The sequence below is a fragment of the Ictalurus furcatus genome, chromosome 5 (assembly GCF_023375685.1).
Source record: "Ictalurus furcatus strain D&B chromosome 5, Billie_1.0, whole genome shotgun sequence".
Taxonomy (NCBI): domain Eukaryota; kingdom Metazoa; phylum Chordata; class Actinopteri; order Siluriformes; family Ictaluridae; genus Ictalurus; species Ictalurus furcatus.
The window spans coordinates 17,718,001-17,741,408 of NC_071259.1; the positions used below are offsets into that span (position 1 = coordinate 17,718,001).

General features: G+C 37.6%; 1 protein-coding gene across 5 annotated transcripts; it reads left to right on the top strand.

Moving 5' to 3' along the window:
* The first annotated feature begins 232 nt into the window (after positions 1-232).
* On the top strand, positions 233-21,810 carry LOC128607802 (centrosomal protein of 120 kDa). 5 transcript variants are annotated; one of them, XM_053624984.1, is made up of 20 exons: positions 240-443; positions 2,696-2,852; positions 2,948-3,062; positions 3,202-3,337; positions 4,601-4,749; positions 6,536-6,730; positions 6,857-7,081; positions 10,195-10,420; positions 10,539-10,731; positions 10,826-10,975; positions 11,151-11,333; positions 14,190-14,286; positions 14,388-14,543; positions 14,747-14,836; positions 14,971-15,063; positions 15,238-15,399; positions 18,009-18,131; positions 18,475-18,573; positions 20,789-20,934; positions 21,082-21,810. In XM_053624984.1, exons 1-20 carry the CDS (start codon positions 395-397, stop codon positions 21,281-21,283), a joined length of 2,946 nt encoding a protein of 981 aa, XP_053480959.1. In that variant the 5' UTR covers positions 240-394; the 3' UTR covers positions 21,284-21,810. The 5 variants fall into 5 exon arrangements, 4 of the variants coding, with proteins under 4 accessions (XP_053480962.1, XP_053480960.1, XP_053480959.1 ...); XR_008385967.1 differs by lacking the exons at positions 18,475-18,573; positions 20,789-20,934; positions 21,082-21,810 and adding exons at positions 17,005-17,117; positions 17,398-17,546 and having other exon boundaries at positions 233-443; XM_053624987.1 differs by lacking the exons at positions 18,475-18,573; positions 20,789-20,934; positions 21,082-21,810 and adding an exon at positions 17,398-17,546 and having other exon boundaries at positions 234-443.
* The last annotated feature ends 1,598 nt before the right edge of the window (positions 21,811-23,408 follow it).

The following is a 23,408-nucleotide window of genomic DNA, read 5'->3' on the forward strand; positions in this document are numbered from 1 at the left end:
TTAGGATTAAATTTAATTAAAATGTATTACATTTGTTTTATCAAGTCATTCATTCCTTTATTTATTTTCCTATTACATTTATTTATTTATTTATCTATCTATTTATATATTTATTTTTAATTTCTACAGGTTTGGTCCTCCATCATAAACAAGGCACTAGCTAATCATATTCTTTCTCTCAACAGTGCTTGTGTAGTACTGTAACATCCTGTACTGCAGGGGGCGCTGTAACCCCAACCACGACCTTCTTACCCAGAGCCACAGATTCCACTGACGTTCAGTTTTGAACATGTAGCGGGGGATAAACATTACTGCTCAACGGACAATATGAGCATCCTTAAGAAATTACCAATTCACACGAAGTAAAGTTGTTAACGAACCTAGAAGATATGTCATGGCCTCGAAATCAGACCAGCTTCTCATTGTTGTTTCCATTCTTGAAGGTTTGTTTAACTTGCATCCATTTTTTTTTGTGTACGTCTGAAGCTTAGCTTGAGAACTAGCAAGGAGTTTCAAATGACAAAAACAAAACAAAATCATTTAAAAGTATTGAAAGTAGGCGCTCTGTAAATGCAGTCCGTTTCACGAGGATAATATATTTAGTTACCGAGTATGTTTAAAACAGGACATACTAGGGCTTGTTATGTTTATCCAGTTAAGTTATTTTATTTACTATCTACTATAGTGACAGTTTAAACGGCTGTTGTATCCAAGCAAACGGATCTGTTAACAAACCGACTGCGCCGTAAACTCCGTTGTTTGCGCACGTTAACGTCCGGTGAAATACAACTAACACCAGAGTTCTTAGTTCTGTTTGAACAGCTGTTGCAATTTAAATAACAAATATATCGTAACCAGGCGTAACTCTGACTGGAATAAAGTTGGTTTGACGTTGGACGTTCGATATTCGCAGATGTGCGGAAATTAAGGGACGGTCTTTAAAGTTACATACGACATTGTTAAACACGTCTATAACTTCGATAGCATTTGAAGGGAATGACTTACAGTCATATAACCAACTGTAAAGTGTTCATGTAGGTGTCAGCTATAATGCACACCTCTTCGATTTTTGATACTTATCAAAATAAGCTATTAAATTATATATAAATTTTGCCATGTATTTCACTGCAGAATGGGCCCATACACAAAATATATAGCATATTTTGTGTATGGGCCCATTCTGCAGTGAAATTCATGTCTAATTTAAATGTGATTTAGTAGCTTATTTTAATAAATATCAAAAATCTAAAAGGTGTGCATCATACCTGAAACCTAGATGAACACTTTTCAGTTGGTTTTGTGACCGTAAATGCTTCAAATGCTATTGAAGTTAGAAACGTGTTTAACAATGTCGTATATAACTTTAAAGATGGTCCCTTAATTTCCGCATATCCGCGAATATCAAACGTGAAAACCAACTTTATTCCAGTGTAAAGTTGCTTTCTATTGTTATGGTGTTAATGATGTTCACAAGTTACAAACACTACCTAACTGATATGCTTTTGGGGCATGTAAAATAATAGCATTTAGAAATCAATGTAATAAATCACATCCAATATAAAATAAAAATAAGCTGACTAAGCTAGTTAGTCTACTTTAGTTTTAATCAACAGTTATCATAAGGAAATAAAGACTGAATAAGCATCCCTAGCATGAACAGTTTCTTGGTAAATATATTTGCATACAGTAGAGCAGACTATATTGGAGTAGACCAGGTATAATGATTATCTATTCTATATAAAATCTATCTATTTATAACTTAATCTGTAAACGGTTTAGATAGATATATAGATAGATATTTTTTTGTGTTTTTGTACTTTTTTAATTGCTTTTAATAACTTTTATTATTTTTTTAGATAACATTTATGACTTTTATAAAACTAAATAACGGACCCGTATGGAACATGAATGATCAAAAATGTTTCTGAAAACTATAACTACTTTGAACAAGAGAACTAGGCTGTAATAACGTGTACTATTTTACTGTTGCATTACATTCGTCTTGCGTTCTAAAAACATTCACATATGAATGATGTAAATTGAGATGAAGGCTGCGTCACGTTAGCCATGATATTGTTAAATCAATCAGTGGGACAACTGCACTTGATTCTTTTTACATTTACATCTATGTCAGCTGCCTTGCAATCACCGGGATGTTTTGCTCCGGCTCTCAGCCCCTTACTGAACAGAGTAGATGCAGAGGTGTGAGTGCAGCGGGAAAGCAAGACCTTGCTCGCGCTTGCAGGACAGGACTGGGGACATTTGGATAGTTGCTAAGGTTTATCCAAAAGAAAGTCGCTAGCTTTGTTGTTAGGCGCTAAAGGGGTCTGAAAAGTGGCTAAGTTGGCAACTCTGGTCTGCACTGACAGCTAGGTAAAAGGCAGGCTAAGCTCTGCCTCTCCCCAGCAACAAGAAAATACAGAGGGAGAGGGAACGTGGGGTTTTTCATTCATGCATATTCTATTTGAAAAACAATAAAATACATAGAGTACCCAAATGATGCTCTGCCTGTGTTTTTTTTTCTTCTTTCTTTTTCTTGAAAGCAATTTGCGCCCTCCTTCCGATCTCTACCCCCATGTTGAGAACCACTGCTGTAGGGTTTAGTGTTGCTATGATCTGCACATAGTAGTAGACGTTGTAATGATGATTACGTGACGTAATGATGAAGCATTATACACCCCTTTTACTGAAACAGGTCGTCAGTTTCCCAAAAGACAGCAACAAACTTTAGTTGTACAAGCAAAGTTTGATGGGGAACAGTTAGAGACAGACCCTGTGGAGCATAAGGAACAGCCGCAGTTTTGTACAGAGCTGGCATGGGAGCTGGATCGCAGAACGCTTCACCAGCATAGGTTGGTTCTCTGTTTACGTTTTAAGATTGTCTAGATATATTTCTCATTTGCTTATGTTACATGTTTGGTGTATTGCTTGATTTCATGCTTTACAGACTCCAGCGGACACCCATCAAGTTACAGTGTTATGCAATTGATTCAAAAAACTCTGCAAGAGAATGTGTTGGATATATCGTCTTGGATCTCAGATCGGTCCAGGAAGTTAAGCAAGTAAGTCTGATCATAATTTGCGCATATTTGTTCATAACATAATGTAGCTTTCAGTGCTTTTATATGGAAATGAGAAACACAAATAGCTTTTGATTCTTGCTGAGATTTTTTTTCATTTTTTTTTTTTTTTTTTTTGCAGCCTCCTAAGTGGTATTCTTTGCTAAGTAGTAAGTACACTAAACTGAAGCCATCACTGTTGTTGAGCCTGGTACTGGAGAATGACACCAAACAGGCACCTGATCAATTTAAGGCAAAGAAAGCTCCACCTAGACCAGGTAAAATTTTAAGAACTTTCCCCTGTTTTCCCAGAAGACCAAAATGGTCTAGTATAGTGCATAACTATGTGATTGAGACACAGCTCTATGTGAGACCCAGTCTGTTCCAGACATTGCGGCACATCACAATATGCTGCCCTCTGTTTACAGTGGAACTGCAATACATGCATGTGCCACATTAGTATTTTGGATGTGCACAAGCAACTGTCTGAATAATTGGAGGAAACACATGGCAGCTGCCTTGCATACATGTCGTTAAAAGCATGCGTAAATCTGGCCTATACCTGGCTTCCAGATGTCCCTGCGGTCTGTCAGATTTTCAACAACAATTAGGATTTAATCAATCTTGTAGTGTGGGCCAACCAGTCTTTTTTTGTGTGTGTATTCAAATACACAGTGTCTACATGTATTCTTGTTTTTCCCTCTTGCTGACCTTATTATGCCGCATTCAAGGTGAAGTTGCAACTTGTATTTTCCCGCCTACAACCACAAGCCACACAAATTGCTCCCTCCACTTGCGATTTCAACTTGTCAACTTGGGGTAGTCTTCTCAACTACCAGTTCCTTCCCTGTTTATGGAATGGCGTTAAATCAACATGGCTGTGCACACTGTGAACACTGCAAATGATCAATTCACCCCTTTTAGTAGTGAATTTGTTTATAGCAGTATAGGCTTTAAATCAATTAATATACACACAGTACTTGGATAAATCTGTAACACTGAACACACTAATCACTGTTTTGAAAAGGTAATCATCAACATTAGAGTTATCACTAACTAGCTTGTTGCTAACACTACCTGCTGTTGTTGCTGTACTGCAATTTCAGTCCAAAATGTTGCATGAATGTTTGAGGCTCTGCTACAGTTGAACAGTCATAATAGCCACTCAGATCTGTAACTATAAAAGTGCCGTTAAAGTAGCCTTCTATGATCTTTATGTGCTCTGATGGAGCAAACAAAAGACACACCAAGGTGGGAAAATTACATTATTACAACTTGCAAATTACTACTTACAAGGCACCATGAATGCAGCATACATTTCCTCTTTTATATTGATGGTTGAATTTGGTTCTATCCATCTTATTCTATATGCCTGTTCCTTTTTTCCAAAATGTTTCAAGTGGTGAAAAAATGCTAGTAACGATCCTTTAGTTATTATAACATTTACCTTTGTGTGCATTGTTTTGCAAATGCTGTTTGTGTAACCATTAATGTACTTTATTTAACTTTATTTACAGTAATTTACCATTAATGTTCTGCAGGGTCCCCAGTAATGACAAAGCTTGAGTCAATGAAACTAGAGGTGATTCTAAATGAAGATGAAGGATATCATCAAATTGGACCAGCAGATCTTTGCAAAGACCTGTTTGTTCTGTCTGTAACTGTAGCCTTTGCAACCAGACTGGAACAGGTAAAACTAAATGTGCAAGACTGGGGTGCCATCTCCAACCCTGTAGAGCTTTCTTCCTGTAGAGATTTCTTTTGAAGCCTTAATTGAACTAGATTAATTTTACAGGGAGTAGGGTTTTCACCATGCCATAAACATATCTTACGATACTATACCAGCTGAAGTATCACGATACCATACAATATTTTGTTAACTCATAGTTAAAATCTACAAAATGAACCGAATTTACAGCAATACATAGATATAAATGAAAGCAGACAAACCGAATTTTCATCTCAAAATACGTTATTAATGAGAATGAATGACTGGCTATTAGAAAAACTCAAGAACAACCATACAATTGGCAAGAAGCTAATTCAGTGTGCCGCATATTTGTTACATATTTGTAACAGCGTCTGAAATGCAGCCCATTAAGACTACATGTTAACCAGCAGTCACTGCCAAGCCATTATCAAGCTGCTGCTCTGCACTGTTAAAATCCTGATTTATGACCGTGACGTGCTCTGACAAAACCACCATACATATAAGTTAAAGACAATGGTTGTGTGGTGATTTCGGCAATATGTAAAATGTTCGCTCCGAGAGAAAGTTAGAAGCGGATGAATGTGCTGCTCCTCTCTGCCACTCGCTGAACAGAGTAGCCACAGAGAGAGGTGTGTCTGCAGTGGGAAAGCAAGACCTCGTGCTCGTGGGGCGATATTTCTTTTATGGACAGTAGCTAAGGTTTGCCCAAAAAGTCACTAAATTTGTCACTAGGTGCTTTTTTGAGGGGAAAAAAAGTCACTCAATGAGTCTGAGAAGTGGACCGGAGCTGTCTGTTAAATGATTGACTGAATAGTGGGAGGGACTGCAGTGGGGAATTGCATTTTAAATGAAGCATTACATTTGTGTTCTATCGAAAAAAAAACACTTTAATGTTATTTAGCGATTTCGTATTTGTTGCCTTTTTTTTTAAGGTTTTCCAGTACTTAAATTTCAAAAAGCCAAACTCATGCACCTTGTACGAACCCTGATTTTAGTATTTACACACAGCGTTTAGCGTAACGTTAGCTCACTGGGTAGCAAACAGGAAATCTTTAAAAATCAAGGCAAAGAATTTAGGTTAAATGAAGTGTCACTAAACTTTTTAGCAAAAATAGTATTAACTGCTGCACATACAACATTACTGTCGGTACTACCATATTGACGATTCTACAGTTTAAATAATACAATGGTTTTGGAAGCTTTTGTATTGCGATACTACTGTGTGCCTTAAGTGATTACTGATCATGTGTGTGATTTTAATCCAGTACAAATCAACTATGTTTGTAGTTTCAACAAATGAGTAAATTAATAATTATGGCATAAAGGGTGTTTTGTATTTGGTCTATCACAGTGAAATAGTTTAAATCAACCAACAGCAATGTAATAACTAAACCTGGAAATAGGCACTGATGTGAGTTCTGTATGAAACGGGTATTGTGGCAGATTACAGTGATGCATTCTCATGTTGGACCATATAAATGACTTCCTCTAGTGAACGTAATAAAGCTACATAGTGCTTATCAATCCAAATTCAGCCTGCAAAGGCCTTGGTAATTAGAAAACGTAGAATGCTAAACTCTGCAGTGATGTGCTTCTACAATACTGTTGTATGACTCCTCTTTACTACAGTGTCATGAATAGTTTGTTAAGGTGTGTGTGTATGTGGGGCTGTGCATGTGTTTTTGCTCTCATGTTGTTTCTTTATCTTTTTCTGTTTATGGACAAGGGCAAAAAGATAAAAATTAAACCTGTTTTTATGCTTTAGCTAATCTCCAGTTCAACAAAGCTGGCCAATGAAGGCTCAGAGTTTTTCTTCTTCTACACTCTCCTGGGCAATGATGTCACCAGTGAACCCTTCCAAAACCTCATCAGTCCAAACTTTGAGCCAGAACGAGCCTCAGTTCGTATTCGCAGTAATGATAAAGTCTTACGAGTTTTTTTCAGCCAGCAAAACCTTCAGGTAATACACCTGAAGTATTATTTGGAATGTTTTCTGTATTTACATATGTAGAGGTGTTATGAATTTCTACACAAGTAATTTATGTCAGTTTTACTTTTGCGTATAATCGCTGATCTGTATATTTAGATCCATCTTTGCTGCGGAAACCAGTCTTTAGGCAGCACGGAGGTCTCTCTTGCTGCACTCATGAAGAATAGCGTGGATCTGATCAAGCAGGTGGCCACTGTAGAGGGTGCCTTTGTCTTGAAACCACCAAATCGCATCCAGCTGAACCGTCAATCTGTCCCCGTGGATTTACAGCCAACAGTTGGGGTGGCAGTATCCTTGAGAAGAGAGGAAGCCGATGCTGAGGTATATAAGATGATGAGGTATGCTGAGGGTGGCAGTGAGGGCTTGGCGGTTAAGGCTCTGGGTTATTGATCAGAAGGTCAGTGGTTCTGCCACTGTTGGGCCCTTGAGCAAGGCCCTTAAACCTGACCCTGCGCTCTGACCCCAACTTCCTAACATGCTTGGGTATGCAAAGAAAAGACTTGCATGTGCTAGTCACTGTGCTGTAATGTATACGTGATCAACAAATACTCATTATCATTATTATAAAGGGCCTAAGTCAGTGTTTCAGTGGGAATTGGAAGTTGATTGTTTAGGTTAGGATCAGATTTAATTTATTAGCCCTGGAGAAGCAGAGTTTATCTGTAAAAGTGTCTCATGCTAGAATGAGACAACGATCCTTGTTCAGATTTTTTTTTTTTTTTTTACTGTTTTTTTTTAAGGAGAGTTTTCCGAGACCTACTCTCTACAGATGAGTCGTCTTAAATACATTTCCACTAATAATATTTGATTGGAAAGAGTTTATTAAACAAAGTTTCCTAACATCACAAAAAACCTGCAATTCTAATGGGGTGTGTATACTTTATATATTGCAGCTTATACAACAGTTAGTTCAGGTCCACTAATTTGACTGGCCGTGCGGCCAGTCTACAACATTAGGACTTTTCACAGTGCGCATCACTCCACTTGTCTGTGTTCACCATGTAAAATTCCACTTCCTAGTTCAAAACCGTTTGTACAGTAGTGTTAGCAGCAACATTAGTTGACATGGTAAATTATATTTTCCAAGAATATAACTTTTAATTTAAAATATGAAACCTCATTAGATGAACATGAAAAGGAAGAAGGTGCTAACTTTACCAGAATCACCTTTAACTGGAATGTACTAATCAACGTGAGCTAGCTATGAGTCTATAGCCTGCTTTAAAGGGACTGTGGCTTCTTCGGGATCTATTTCTGCTTGGGGAGCAAAAATACACAGAACATTTGGCCATACTGTGTCTGGAATGCCACTTAATAAATATTAAGCTCTTGTTTATAGAACTGTTGTATAAAAGCTATATTGCAATCACAGTTGTGATTTAATCAACTGAAATATTTACTTGACAGTTTTATGATGATGATGTGTCCCTGTGTAATGTAAAAAACTGAAACCGAGATTAATCATCATTAATGATCTTTTTCCACCTTTAATACGATATAGCAACGAACAAAACAGAAGTGAAAAACAAATAGAAATGTTTTAGGGGGAAATTGTGTTCACTCCTTAACTAATACTTAATCATTTTGTTTGTAATACAGCAATCAGTCTTTTTGTGTAAGATTCTACTTACTTGCCACAATTTTATTCCAGTCTTCCTTGCAAAAATGCTGCAGATCTATCAAATTGTGAAGGGATCTCCTGTACACAGCCCTCTTCAAGTCATTCCATAGATTTTAGATTTTGTGTTTTGGGTCGTTATCATGCTGGACGGTGACATTTTTCTTCACATTCAGCTATCTGCAGGTTTGGTGCAAAAATAAATGAGACCTATTTTAATGAGACAAACAATAATGACGTGGTTTTGGGGTGAGCTTTGATGTTTGTTTTTTTCTTTCATGTGAAGAAGAGGTTGTTGTCACTTGCAGATAGTGACCAGTACTGGCTAGATAATTCTGCAGCTCTTTGAATGTTACTTTAGGTCCTTTGGCAGCTTCTCTGATAAGTCTTCTTCTTGTCCTTTCATCAGTTTTTGGAGGGACGTCCTGTTTTGGTAATTTTACTGTGGTGTGCCATTTTCTCCACTAGTTGATGATGGTTTGTCATGGTACATCTAATGTTCTAATTCTTTTATGCCCCTTTTATGATCGATACCTTTCAACGATGAGATCAATACCTGATTTGTAAGCTCTTTGAGGATCATTGCTTCAGCAGTCCGATGGAATCAAGATGATGTCAAGAAAATCCTACAGAAACAGCTGATCTTTATTTGGATTGGATTCTTAATGGCAGCATCCAAAATCACGTACTACCCTACTACACACAGGGCTAGAAATGAAATTTTTAACTTTAAAAATTAGGAGCACCAGCAAAAATTTCTGAGCACCACAGCTACAATTTACGGTCACACATTAAATTTCAGGAGCATATGTGACCAAAATGGTTGCAATATCGAGCCTTGACGCGGTAAGTCAGAGTGGTAGTATGTCCGAATTCTCAGGAGGCAAGAAATACCCGTATGGCGTACTGTTTCTGGTGAGATTTTACAGTATGCAACCGATGAACACTCTGCGAGTCAAAAATCCCATAATGCAATGAGACTGGTGCGGACAAGCTCAGAAAAAAAAAAACGCAGAAGCCTCTTTTTAAGAATTAAACCGTTTGTTAAACAGGACTTGTTTAACAGTACCTGAATAAATTGTTAACTGGTTGAAGGTTTAAACAAGAAAGCACTTGTCACAGTGTTTAAAACCTTTTTTGTGATCTCCATCTAGCCTTAGCCAGCCAAGCTAACAGCAACGAATTACCTCACTCTGTTAACACTGCCTACTTTAAAGTGCTAATTCAGTTAACTTTCATGATGTACATTTTGCCATTAGTGCGGTTGCTTTTATCTGGTGGTCCCTTTAAAATTTTTGTGTTTTATGGTGATGTCGAAGGACACATGACCATGCCATCATGGCGGATGTGGTATGTCCAGGATTGTATTCATACTACACACACATACTGATTAGTTTGTAATGTATCAACAGCTATGCAGTAGGTACTGCAACAATACGTGATTTCGTACGCAGCCAATCAGAATGTCTTCATTGATTACAGATGTAGGATAATTACTTTTGGACATGAGCTTGAATGTGATTGGTTAATTCTGAGCACAGTCATAGGACCCATTATTAAAGGATGTACACACTTCTGCAGCTGGGTTATTGTATGTTTTTCTTTTTTTCCCTAAAATATATATTTTTTTTTTCTTTCACTTGAATTTTGTTGGTTGCTACAGTATAACACATTAAAGGTGGAAAAAGATCTGACATGATTTTTCTTTAATTTTTTTTTTTCCCATCAAAAAGCATGCAGTTTTAACAGGGGAGTGTAGACATTTTATTTACACTGTACACCATCTGTTAATTTATTATGATCTGTTTGTGATAAGCTGTTAGAGCTGCCTGTTAAGGGTGGAGATGTGCTTAAGACACCAGTGAAAAAAAGCCCAGCTGTGCATTTCTTTCCGGAGCCAACCCCGTCTGAGCCAAGACCATGTAGCCAATCTCCTGTTCTGTCCCAGAAGTCCCCATCACCCACCCCTGAACGTCAGCATTCAGAGAGTGAGGCTGAGAGCCTGCCTGATGATGCAAGAGAACCTCAGCCAAAACAATCAGGTGAGACTGTGGGCAGACCTGACAATGTAGTTAAATAGTGTGTACACTCGGAGAGCTTAGAGCATTTTACAATACTAATAGAATTTAATATCAATGCTTGATGTTTTTGCTGTTTCAGATTTACCTGTGCCTCCACTGGCTGCATCTGAAAATGTGCGACCAGAGAGTGAACCGGAAATTCCAGGATCTTCCATTACTGTGTCTGCTCCAAAGATTGCCATTCCAGCTTCGGCACATCATTACTGCTTCTCCATAGATCTGCGCAGCATCAGAGAGCTTAACGTGAGCTTCCCTGTGAACTGCACACTGAGGTACTGTGTTTCTTGATTGACACATCCAGTTAAGTGTTAGCGTTTTCATTCATGGGTAGAAATTGATAGTAAAATTTGTCACATTCGAACCTAGGTATGCCTACCAGTTTTTTGGGAGTGCGGCCCCGATAATGACAAATCCTGCAGTGGAGATTAAGAAGAACACAGAGGTATTCCTGCCTCAGTCTTACTGTGCATTTGATTTTGCTGCACTGCCCAGTCAACTACAGGATACATTCTTGAGGTGACTTCACATCTGCATGTGTTTTTAAAATCACATCACATATTTTATTACACATTTAATTCTGAATATGAAGGAAACAAATGGTTTACATGAAAGTCATTTCTCCACTCCATGCCAAATATAATGCTTTGCACTGACACCATGAATAGTGACCTTATAGCACTGTTTTTTCCAGCATTCCCCTGGTGGTAGAAATGTGGCATCGAGACCCTACTGCCAGAGATGTCCTACTTGGCATGGCCAGCATTCAGCTTTCCCACCTCCTCACTTCTGAGAAGACCCGCTTCCTTGGCCAGTCTGGCCAGCATCACTGGAGACAGACTTATTCTGAGAGGCTAGCTGTTATCAAAACAACAGGGTTTGTATAGTACTTGGGCTTCTGATATAATTGGCTTTCATCAGTGTAAAATGAATGCTTTTTTTATTTAATGGGGCATTTTATTTGCATTACCATAAATATACCTCTAGATGGCAGACATGCAGCACTTCTGTAATCCTTAAAGCACTTTCACTCTCAACAAGATGCTTGTAAAGTCCAGAGGTGCGCCCTGCTTGAAAAGAAAGACATGTAACAGGAATTTAAAAGGGGTGAAAATAATCACAATTATGTGATTATGAAAAGTGATTAGTGTTAGGTTTGTTGTTTGGAACTGACATGCTTTTTGTTAGCATTGCTGAGCCATAAAATACATGTTTGTTAAATAGCTATTTTAAATGTGACAGGGTATCTATCCACATATAAGTTGACAGCAGCACATAAACAGCTGCTCAACAGGCATGGAAAAGATTCCATGTGTGTGACTACAAATACAACCTCAATTCCAAAAAAGTGGGATGCTGTGTAAAATGTAAATAAAAACAGAATTCAATGATTTGCAAATCTCATAAACCCATATGTTATTCACAATAGAACGTAGAAAACATCAAATGTTTAAACTGACTAAATGTACCATTTTAAGAAAAAACATGCCAAAAAACTGACTGTTTAACGCGCTGCGAACAACATCCCAGTGTGAACAGGCCCTTAGAGAGGCAGAGTCTTTCAGAAGTAAAGCTGGCCAGAGGTACACCTTTGAAAAACTACGGCTACAATTTGTGCAACAATTTCGGAATAATGTTTCTCAACATAAAATTGCGAAGACTATGAATATCTCATCATATACAGTACATAATGTCATCAAAAGATTCTGAGAATCTGGAGAAATCTCTGTGTGCAAGGGACAAGGGTGAAAATCAATATTGCATGCCTGTGATCTTTGGGCCCTCAGGCGGTACTGCATTAAAAACAGGCATGATTCTGTAACAGAAATCACTGCATGGGCTCAGAAACACCTCCAGACCTCACTGTCTGTGAACACAGTTCACCGTGCCATCCACAAATGCTCTTTCATGTCAAGAAGAAGCCATATGTGAAGATAATCCAGAAACACCACCATCTTCTCTGGGCCAAAGCTCATTTAAAATGGACTGAGGCAAGGTGGAAAACTGTTCTGTGTTCAGACGAACCAAAATGTGAAATACTTTTTGGAAACTATCGACGCTATGTCCTCTAAAGAGGAGAGGGACCATCCGGCTTTTTATCAGCGCTCAGTTCAAAAGCCTGCATCTCTGATAGTATGGGGGTGCATTAGTGCCTATGGAATGGGCAGCTTGCACATCTGGAAAGGCACCATCAATGCTGAAAGCTATATACAGGTTTTACAGCAGCATATGCTTCCATCCAGATTTCATCACATCTTTAGTTCTGAGAGACTCTGCCTCTCTAAGATACTCTTTTTATACCCAATCATGTTACTGACCTGTTGCCATTTCAACCTTAAGTTGAAAAATGTTCCTCCAGCTGTTTCTTTTTAGTAGCACTTACTTTTCCAGCCTTTTCTTACACAGCGTCCCACCTTTTGTGGAATTGGGGGTGTAAATAAATCCATCATTCTCAAAAACTATCGCACATTTTGGGGGAAAAAGGCGAATATCCTATTTCATTTAACATTTATATTAAATGTAATGCTATTTTGTGGATCAGCAATGTTAACCAAAATTGCAAGAATTATAACCAAAGGAAACAAATTGACACTAATCGGTGCTAATTTCACATTATGAGTCTCACATTGGCTTGGCACGTTTTCCTAGAACAGCACGGTTCGTATTTTTTGTCCACTTATGCTATTAATTTATTAATAAATGACACTCTTAGCTTTTTAAAGTTACATTTAACATTATGTAATCTCCACAAGATAAGTTAGTTCCTGCTAGAGTCCTTCCCTTACCCGCCTCTCTTTTCAGTCTCTCTCTTCAGGTTAATAAGATTTAAAAAAAAATTTAAAAAAATGCATTTTGTCCTATTACTGAGAAACCAGACAGCACAAATGTATTAGAACAAGAACATTTAATCTGTCATTTATGTTACAGCCAGAACTGCTGTCAGAGCTGTGCTGTTAGAAAGTTAATTCACACCTGAGTCAAGAATTTGACAGTCCTGTGATGTCAAGATTTTTAGCAAATAAGATTTCTGTTCAGCTTTAACACGTAAGAGTGACATACCACCAGTAAGTCATGAAAAATAATGACAGTTGTTGAATTGGATTGATGACACTCATGAATGCTGATGAAGATTATGAACTTTGAATGTTCAGATTTGGCTTACATTGGTAGATGTCATGTATTAGACTTAGATGCTACATATGATAGTGGTTCAAATTGGAGTTGAAAATATCTTACTTAATTTTGACCTTTCATGCTATAATGGAAGAAAAAAAAAAGAGTTGCATACATTTGAAACCATTTTGAATTGTTCCATGTCTTTTCACAAGAAAAGAGGCAGTTCTTGGCAATCCAATCTGATTTGCTTCTCGCACCAGTATGTTTCTAGTCAAGAGAATATCCAAGGATTTGGCCTTGGATGGTAAAATTTCTTCTAAAATTCAGAAATTTCTAACAATTGTTGAGGACTTTACTGATTTCTCTGCCGACAATTATGAAAATCCTGCATTTGACTGGCTGTAAAACAAGTTGATAAAAAGGTTTACTGAACTAGCACTGGCACAACATCAATGGAAATGAGATATTGGTGGACACAAAATCGTACAGGCACTATTTATTGGATATGGTACTCCTCTTTAATAATCAGGAATAATTGTTTCTTCATGTAAGACATCCACATTTCACAATATTTCCCACAGACCTGATATCTGATTCTTTATTTTATTTTATATAGATCAAATGAGAAGGTGGCTGAACTTAGCTATGTCACTGTTCTGGAGGATATGGGTTTAGTGAAAGCCCAGGACGTCCTCTTATCTGAATCTTCCCAGGTAAAACTTGGTTAATATTTATGACTGAAATTTGTGACTTAATCTTGTTTTCCAGGCAATAGTGGTTTGCAGTAAATACTGACCGTGTTTTCATATGACAGGGTGCTAATCAGGCGTACCATAAGCCAGCAGCTCCTCCTGCTAGGCCTTACAGTGGGGGTGAGGTAGGGACTAAGCCACGTGAGACTCTGGAGTACAGGACAGCACTGGAGCTTGAGATGTGGAAGGAAATGCAAGAAGATCTATTTGAAAACCAGGTTACTTTTTTGTTGTTGTAGTTGTTTTTTTTTTTTTTTTTTTAAAGAATCCATTTCAAGACTGCTGCATTTTAAACAATATTATTTTTTTAATTAAAAATATTTGGTGTACTAATTCAATTACCACAATCTTTGCTTATTTTGTGGAGTAAATGTAGCATTTTTAATTAAGTTGAAGAGTACTGTGGTTTTGGTATCTGTAGCTAAAGCAGAAAGAACTGAGCCATATGCAAGCCCTGGCAGAGGAGTGGAGGAAAAGAGATCGGGAAAGAGAGGCACTCGTTAAAAAGAAGGTACTCTGACATGACTGCATTTGACTTTTTTTTTTTTTTTTTAAATGACATTGCCAGTTTTATAACAGCAGTTTGATGGGAGTTGGCAAAATTATGCTTATTCCTGGATTTTTTATTTATTTATTTTTTTAAAGGAGATGGAGTATAATCTGTTGGAAGAACAGCTCCAGAAGACTCTAGCCGATCTAGAAAAAAGAGAAAAGACTCTTGCTCATGCAGAGATGGAGGTTAGTGTATTTTGATTTGTGCAAATTATTACTAGGGTAGGGTATAATTGAGGCAAACAATGAACAATATTCTTACGATTGGTTTAGACTATTGATTGTTTGTTGCCAAGCTTTGTTTTGATTTATTTGCAGAGATATATGGAGATTTAAATAGATTTCAATGTGTGTTATTAGACACAGAGGCTGCAGCGGGAAATGCATGTGGAACATGAGTTCAGCATGCGGGAGCTGCAGGACAGCACCAGACGTTTACGTGAAGACTGTGCTCACCAGGTGGAGCTGGAGAGATCAAAGGTCAGGCAGCTTGAGGAGGACCTTGTAAAACATCAACAGCAGGTAGGCGTGACAGACTTTGTGCAGCAAGTTCCATTTCTGCTTTAATAGAGGGAGTAGCACAGGAGAAAGTGCTGACCTCAAGGTCAGTGGGGTGTAAGATCACTCCTCCCCCTTCCCCTGCAGGCAGATTAAAAAAAAAGTACTACTGAGGCCTGGTTTGACCGCAAGAAGGCTGCATGATACGGCTGCAGTGACTACTGTGTATTGTCTTTCACATCATAGCTTAAGTAAAGAACAAAATGAACTAGCGCATGTTCCCAGTTTTACTAACTCATCATCCCAGTTTAATTTGCACTTGAAAGCATGTAAATACCTTTCTTTGGTAAGTCCAGCTTACATCCATAGATTCTCTACAAGCCTATTTAAAGATTATTTGTATGGGAAAGTGCCGTCATGCATTTATAATCGTAAAGTTCCAGTAGGGATTTTGTTTGTTTTGTAGCATTATCGTGTCAGTAGAAGAATCAAATAATGACTTGCTGTGGTTGCCTAGTGGTTAGAGCTCTGGGCTTCTTATCAGATGGTTGAGTTTGAAGCCTGTTACTACTAAACTGCTGTTGTTGGGTCCTTGAGCAAGACTCTCAGCTCTCATCTATTCTGTTGTAAGTTGCTTTGGATAAAAGCATCTGACTTCAGTGCAAACGTAAATGTAAAATACTCTGACAGGCAGCATGATTCTTATAGGATTTTTACCAAGATTTACGATATGAGAGCACTTTCCTCTATTCTGTTAATAAGGGTCATGCAACTCCCTTCATTCTCCCCTTCATGGAGGATTTTCTTTTCTTCAATTTTTGAGGTGCAACAATACAGGGCAAAATAGAAACAGGGCATCTATTAAAAAAGTCCACCCCCTGATTGCTGCTGCTGCTGCTGTTGTTGTTGCGGTTGTGGCTTGCTCACTGCACTTGCTGTTAGGACTTGCTGTAGTGTAGCTGTTGCGACAATGGCCAGTAGCTGCCAATATATTATAGAAGTGTTTTGATTCAACCATTTTATTTGTTCTTTTCTAAGTACCTGTAAATATAAGTTTTTAATATTTGTTATATTTTAATATCTGTACCACAAGATCACTGCAAATTTGGTCTTAAATTACATTTGAAATGGCATTGAAGTGTTTTTAAAAGCATTACATTTAACTTGGCAATACCTGCATCTTGAATACATTGTTTTCTCATGTAAAAGTGTTCCATGCCAATAATATGGTATGAATTACATTCTCAGCTTTTACCAGCCACATACTTTAAATAACATGTTTTCATCAGAGATCTTCAGAAGTTATGTACTGCTGTTTTAAAATGGGAAATTTAGGAACCGTTTTTCAGCGAGAACTAGTGAAGAAATTGCATTACTGGCAAACAGACTGCTGGAAACATTAGGCAAACTTTGGCTTTCTATTTTAATAATCTTGAATGTAACATGCAGTATTTACTTGAGCACATTTTATCATTGATCTAATTAATCATCTGGCCAACTGCAAAGTACTTTTTAAAACCTCCAAACTTGACTTGTGCCAGACAGTGTTTCTGTTTTGTTTCATTTTCCTCTTATGACCGTATTTCTCAGGGCTTTTCTTAACAGACAAACGCTTCATGTCTTAACCAGACTCGCATCATGCTTTGCACAGACAGCCCACCTACTGAAATAGTTCAGTCTGCCGTCTCATTTCTTTCCCCCAAAACATCTGGACTGGCCCTGGATCTAACAAATCAACCAAAGTAGGTTTCTGACATGCGAAAAGGAGAAGGCCCTTTGTGATGAGAGATCCTCGGTTGAGGCTGCCACATGACTCTATATCTTGTCTTCCCTCCCGTGTCAGGAACGTGTAAACATACATTTGTCCAGTGTCAGCACACACTAACCAGTTTATCAGGTCAGAATTCTCCCCTGCCTTTTCTGCTGGACACTCCTCGCCTTGTCTCAGAGTGTGTGTGTGTGTGTGTGTGTGTGCGTGTGCGTGTGTGTTGGATTTTTTGGTGTCTGGTTTATATCAAAAAGGGAAGACTGCAATGGGGAAGCTCATTGGGATTTAGTTACAGTGGATGCTGCCTAACACCATTGAAGTCTTGCACCTCTTGCATGTGTTTTGGAGCAGTACCTCATTAACTGCGTGGAAGGCTTTTGTTTGCAATGAGAAGTGTTAAACTGTAAGTAAATATAGTGAATCCGTTATGCACGTGAAAATGGGGTAATTCTTTTTAGATAGCATCTTGACAATTCTTGCCTTTAAATTACACATGCACAAAATTCTCACTACTGGTTTTATTGTCAGTAGTTACAGTAATGTTCAATAGCTGAGCAATATTTAGTCCCAGTGTGACGATCCATTGATTAGCTCATTTTCCACCCGAGTGGACATGCTTTAGGCTCTGTATTTTCAGCTTTCTTTTACATTAGTCAAATTGATGCCAGCTTCCAGAAAAAACAAAGTCAACATTTTGAATGTGTTAATTTAACTTATCACAAATATTTACACTCAAATATAGTCAATGCCATATCTGGAATGCAAATATAATATATGGCTTCCTTAAAACGGACCTTAAAAACAACTAATTCCTCTTTTATTTTGATTTTGTTCACGATCAGTTTGTGTTTGTTTCCATCAAAAGGTAATAGATGCTGAAAAGAAGTACAAACTCCTGGAAAAAGAATTTCAACATTATCGTGACCAGCAAAACACTCGGCCTGAAATCCATTTACAGTCTGAGATTAATTTACTCCGATTAGAGAAGGTTAGTAAATTATGAAAACAGAAGTACTTAGTTGCATTTGCTTTTAAACCATTAGATAATGACGTTTTCTTTAGTATGAATGTACAAAATAATGATATGTCTTAATCAGAAAGCACTTTGGCTTGGGAATGTATTTTAGGGAACACAAAATATTTTATATGCATTCATAACTTGTGTATAGAGATTTCTGTAGGCAAGGATTTCTTAGTTTGTTATTTTATATTATGATTATCTAGTTGCATTAGAGATATAAAGTATGTTTTTAAAAATTGTTGTTAAAATAACATTTTTAAATTACTGGGAGCAACTTTCTAAATTTGTTGGTGGTTTTGTCAATCCAAAGGCTGAATTGGAGCGGAAATTTGAATCAACAACAAAATCAAAACTGCATTACAAGCAGCAATGGGGGCGTGCTTTAAAAGAACTGGCGAGATTTAAACAGGTAAGCCATTTTAAATTCTCTAAACCCTATTTCTTGTTCTTGTTTCTGGTCATTCAATGAAAACTAAATAAAAAAAAACTGGTCATTATGTTGCTGTTAGCATTGAACATGCAACAAGACAATCAGGTCTGAATTTACCAGAATATAAAAACAGCATATGTTGTATGCTGCAAATTGTTTTTTTGACCAACGTTTATGGTAAGGAAAAAGGTTGTATAGTTGAATATAGTCTTGTACGCACATATTTTCCACCTTGTATGTAAAATGTCCCCTTTTTGTAGCACACACTTAATTTGGAAACACTGTATTGTATATACTGTGTGTCCTTCATCATAACAATATATCAAAATCAAAGGAAAGTAAGGTATGTTGTATCTCACGTGAGTCGCTGTGCATGGTAGGCAAAGCCAGCTCAAGACAAATGTGCTTTTTCTGAGGGAATTTCCTGCCAGAAGTAAATTATAATTTTCCAGGGTTGAAGAAAACTTCTGCATAGTGCACTGAGAAACAGTAAGGCTGCCTCTAGCTTGTGGTGTTTGCTTTGAAACATTGAACTCCTTCTCAAATGAACCCTGTAAAGACTAATACCAATGTAAACAGAGCAGATGCAAAGAGCTTATCAGGCCTTACTAATAACTGTTAAAGACAGAGTCCAGCTGGAAAGTCTGAGTTGTCTTTTCCCCCCTGCCTCTTTTCTTTCTTCTCTTTAAGTGCCAGATATATGTTAAGAAAACATTGGTTGATTTATGATGCACAAAGGGGTCTATAACTTAATATGAAAGAGAGCTATAAATCAGATTTGTATTGTGCTAAACATTAGCCTGCAAAGTAACCACTTGTTGAAAGATCAATATATGAAGATGTGATGCTTATATTTACACCTGTGTTAAATTAATCTCAGTATTCACATACAATTTATGACAAGCAGGTTAGCCCATGTCTAGAAACTCATTGACTTAGATAAATATTGTAAATATAGTACTATATGTAGGTAATAGTGAACACAACAGATTTCATTAAAGATACTTAATACCTATTAAAAATAATATGCCTATCATTGTTAGCCAAAATGCATATTTCTCACCCGCTCAGGGAATATCTTCTGTCTTTAGCTGCTCTCATGACAGGCGCTGCCTTTTTAAAAATTACTTTTGCATTTATTTTTTTCAATTTGAAGAGCTGGGAAAACTTAAGCAATGAAATCCCCCAGGTGCTTGTCCTTTTCTTGTCAGCTCAGTCTTCAGCAAAAAACTGCAATTGAGCTGTAGTCTGGAAGCCTTCTCCACTCAAACGAGCCCTCTGTCTGACCCCCTCTGGAGGAAAGCCACAGGTCATTCATTGGTCACTCAGTTGCTTTTTTTACTCCTCCACCATCCCCAGGTCAAGGCAACCCAAAATATGTTTGTGTACACAATTTGTCAAGGTCCTATAATGGTTAGTTAGGCCATCCTGCCGCCACACACCTTTTTACTGTCAGTTTAGGCCTCTGGAAATATTTAGTTTAGTCATCATCCACAGGTAGCGAAGGAAACACTTCAGCCCTAGGGACCTTAAGAAAATCTGCAGGATAATTGTTTCAGTGTTTTTCTTGACCATTTTCTTGGCTTTAAATGCTATGGCCATGTCTTGGTGAGTTTGTTTTTCTTGCAATTTAGGTTCTTGCAAATGTATTACTGGCCTCTAATGCTCCATGAAAAGGCAAAATTAAATTAGATTATACATAAACATATGCGTTCAGTGATAAAAATTAAACCAAGTCATTAAGCCAACTTTTATGGAATAGCTCGTTAAATTTTCACACAGGCTTTCTTCTATCAACAAATGGTCCAGAATATTGATGTGTGGTTTCTTAATAGTAATGTAGGATCACTTTTAACCTCAGATTTCAGCAGTTTCTTCTTAACATGCCAGTTCTGAAGGTCATATTCAATTAAATGACAATTTAAATTTTTCATAGTGTGCTGTATTTCTGCAAGGTAATTAGCTGACATCTAATTTAAAACTTTATCAATTCTTAGGATACTGGAAAGTGTTGTGATGTTGTTTATAAAGTGATGGTAGATGTAGATTCAGATGGCTGTATGAACTTTGAGTCCTCAAGGGGTATTTGGCAATAGATTCATTCCTATTTTTACATTTATTTTCCTCTATATGGATGGATGTTGGATGTGTTGAATCTCTCTTTCTCTTTTCCTGTTTTTTTTTTTCTTTCCAGAGAGAACAAGAGAATGCCATGACACGGCTGAAGAAGCAGCAGCAAGAACTGGAGCACATGAGGCTACGGTACCTGGCAGCCGAGGAGAAGGAAGCTGTCAAGAATGAGAAACATGAGCTCCAGGACATCCGAAACGAGCTGAACAGGTAAAAAAAAAAAAAAACCCCAGGCCAAAACAACAATAACAAAATAGCATTGTGAAATTCAGACACTGGAATTGGGCTGACCAAACCGTTTTTTTTTTTAATAAACGTTTTTATTTTATAAATTAATTTCTTGTCAATCATGTCCAGGCTAAAACAACAGGATGAGAAGAGAACATGGAAGGAGCCAACAAGCATGTCTCTGAATGAGAGCGCTGATGAGCACCTGAGTCGCCTGTTGGAGGAGCGAGACACACTGCTTCGTACGGGTGTGTACACACACGAGGACCGTATCATCGCTGAACTCAATAGACAGATTCAAGAGGCCATGGTGGACAGAGTTCCAAACTGAATTACCATTTGGAATTGTCTCCCAATAAAGCTAAATATTAATATTTAATTATGGAACTGCTGAGTGTAGAGAAAAAAATCCCACATTCCAAATGATAATGTGTCCATATATATATATATATATATTTTTTTAAATGTCATTGTAGTTTATTTGAAACTACTAATGGCTCACCATCCACAACATTTCTGAGTGTGTGTGTGTGTGTGTGTGTGTGTGTGTGTGTGAAGTGTGTGAGAAGAGTGAGTGTGTGAGAGTAACCTAAACATGTGCCAAACAGTGATTCTGGCTATGGGGGGTTTTTAATTGATGATTCCTGTGTTTTGGTGAATGAGGGATTTCACCAGGTGGCACTATCTCTCAAGAAATGGTTGCAGAATTTTTATACATGTTCTTTAAATATTTCTGAATTTCTTTGAGGTTGTGCATGTGTCTATTTAATGTGTGATTTGACTCAAAGTGGTGTGTGTGCTGTAACTTTTGCTTTTATATTTACATCTGTCTTTGTGTAATAAATTATTTCTAATGTGCTAATGATGTAATTTTGCCTAGAGATAAATGTATTAATATGGTCTTTTAGATTAAATTATCCTTGAATATACAGGCTGTAATTCAAATCACAGGTTTTTATTATCATATATTCTTGCTCTGGTAAAAGATTAATAAAATAGTTCTGAATGTGTGGTTATAGGTAGAAAATAAACTTTGGGGTGGCAACAGTAGCTCTGCTTCACACTGGACTCCATCCACATCTTTGATTATTTGGGATATTTTCCTATATAGTAGTTGTAGTAAATACTTTTAAGCTGAATAATAACATGAACATTATCCTTTGAAGTCATAATAGTTTGCAGAAATAAATTGTATATACATTTATAAACACAAACAAATGAAACGTCAGGTCATATGTAAAATGATTAGAATAACTTTCAATTATGTGCCTGCACACTTGTCTATGCACGTTTCTACTTGCTTAAGTTGTTGCTGTTTATACAAACACTATATGGCCAAATGTTTGTGGACACCTGCCCATCACAACCATATTCAGGCCTACCTCAAACTGTTGCCACAAAGTTGGAAGCACACAATTGTCTAGAATGTTTAGAATTTTTTTGTATGCTGTAGCACTAGTTTCCCTTCTCTGGAACTAAGGAGCCCAAACATTTTCCAGCATGGCAATGTCCCTGTGCACAAAGCGTGGTCCACGAAGACCTGGTTTGCCAAGGTTGGTATGGATGAACTTGAGTGGCCTGCACAGAGCCCTGACCTCAGTCCCACTGACCACCAACTTCAATGACTGACCTCACTAATGTTCTTGTGGCTGAATGGACAAGTCCCCACAGCCTTATCCCAGAATCAAGTGAAAACCTTCCTAGAAGAGTGGAGATTATTATAACAGAAATGTGGGGAGTAAATCTGCAGTGGGATCTTCAAAAAGCACATATGGGTGTGATAGTCAGGTGTCCACAATCTTTTGGCCATATAATGTAAATTAAGGCCAGTGTGTGTTTCAATCTGAATATGGTGATGTGTTTGCCATTCGTTTTTAGCCCTTGACCAGATAGCAAATGATATTATACTATATATTATACTAGATGCATTCTTTCAAAGCTACCTCATTCTTTCAAGACTGATCCTGTGGACGAGTTGAGGACGAATTTTAACTTCCAGCTTTTAGATTAAGACAGCAAAATAGCAGCGCAAAATCTACTAAAAAAATGGCAGGTAACGAAATACAAACGGAATCTCATATCAGATGTGCTTTGATACTCTCATTCTCAAGCAGCATGCAGTTGCAAGATAACTGGAGAATAAATTGCATTTCTTGGTGTTTAATTAGGGTTCTAACATGCACATAAACATGTACACGCAGACTTGTCCATTTCCAGCTGTGAGAAGTAGTGGAATTCGTTGTACACTATCTGGCTGTGAAGAGCATCACTTGAGGGCAGTGCTGCTGTTTGAGCAGATAGTGTCGTATAGCTTCTTTTGGGCACTTACGAGGACAGTCCGTCAGCAACAGCTTACACAGCTGATAGAGAGACAGCCCTATCTACACATGTAGAGAACCTTAACTGTAGGATTAATGCCTGTCTGACACAGTGACCAGCTTTATACCTCTTAGAAA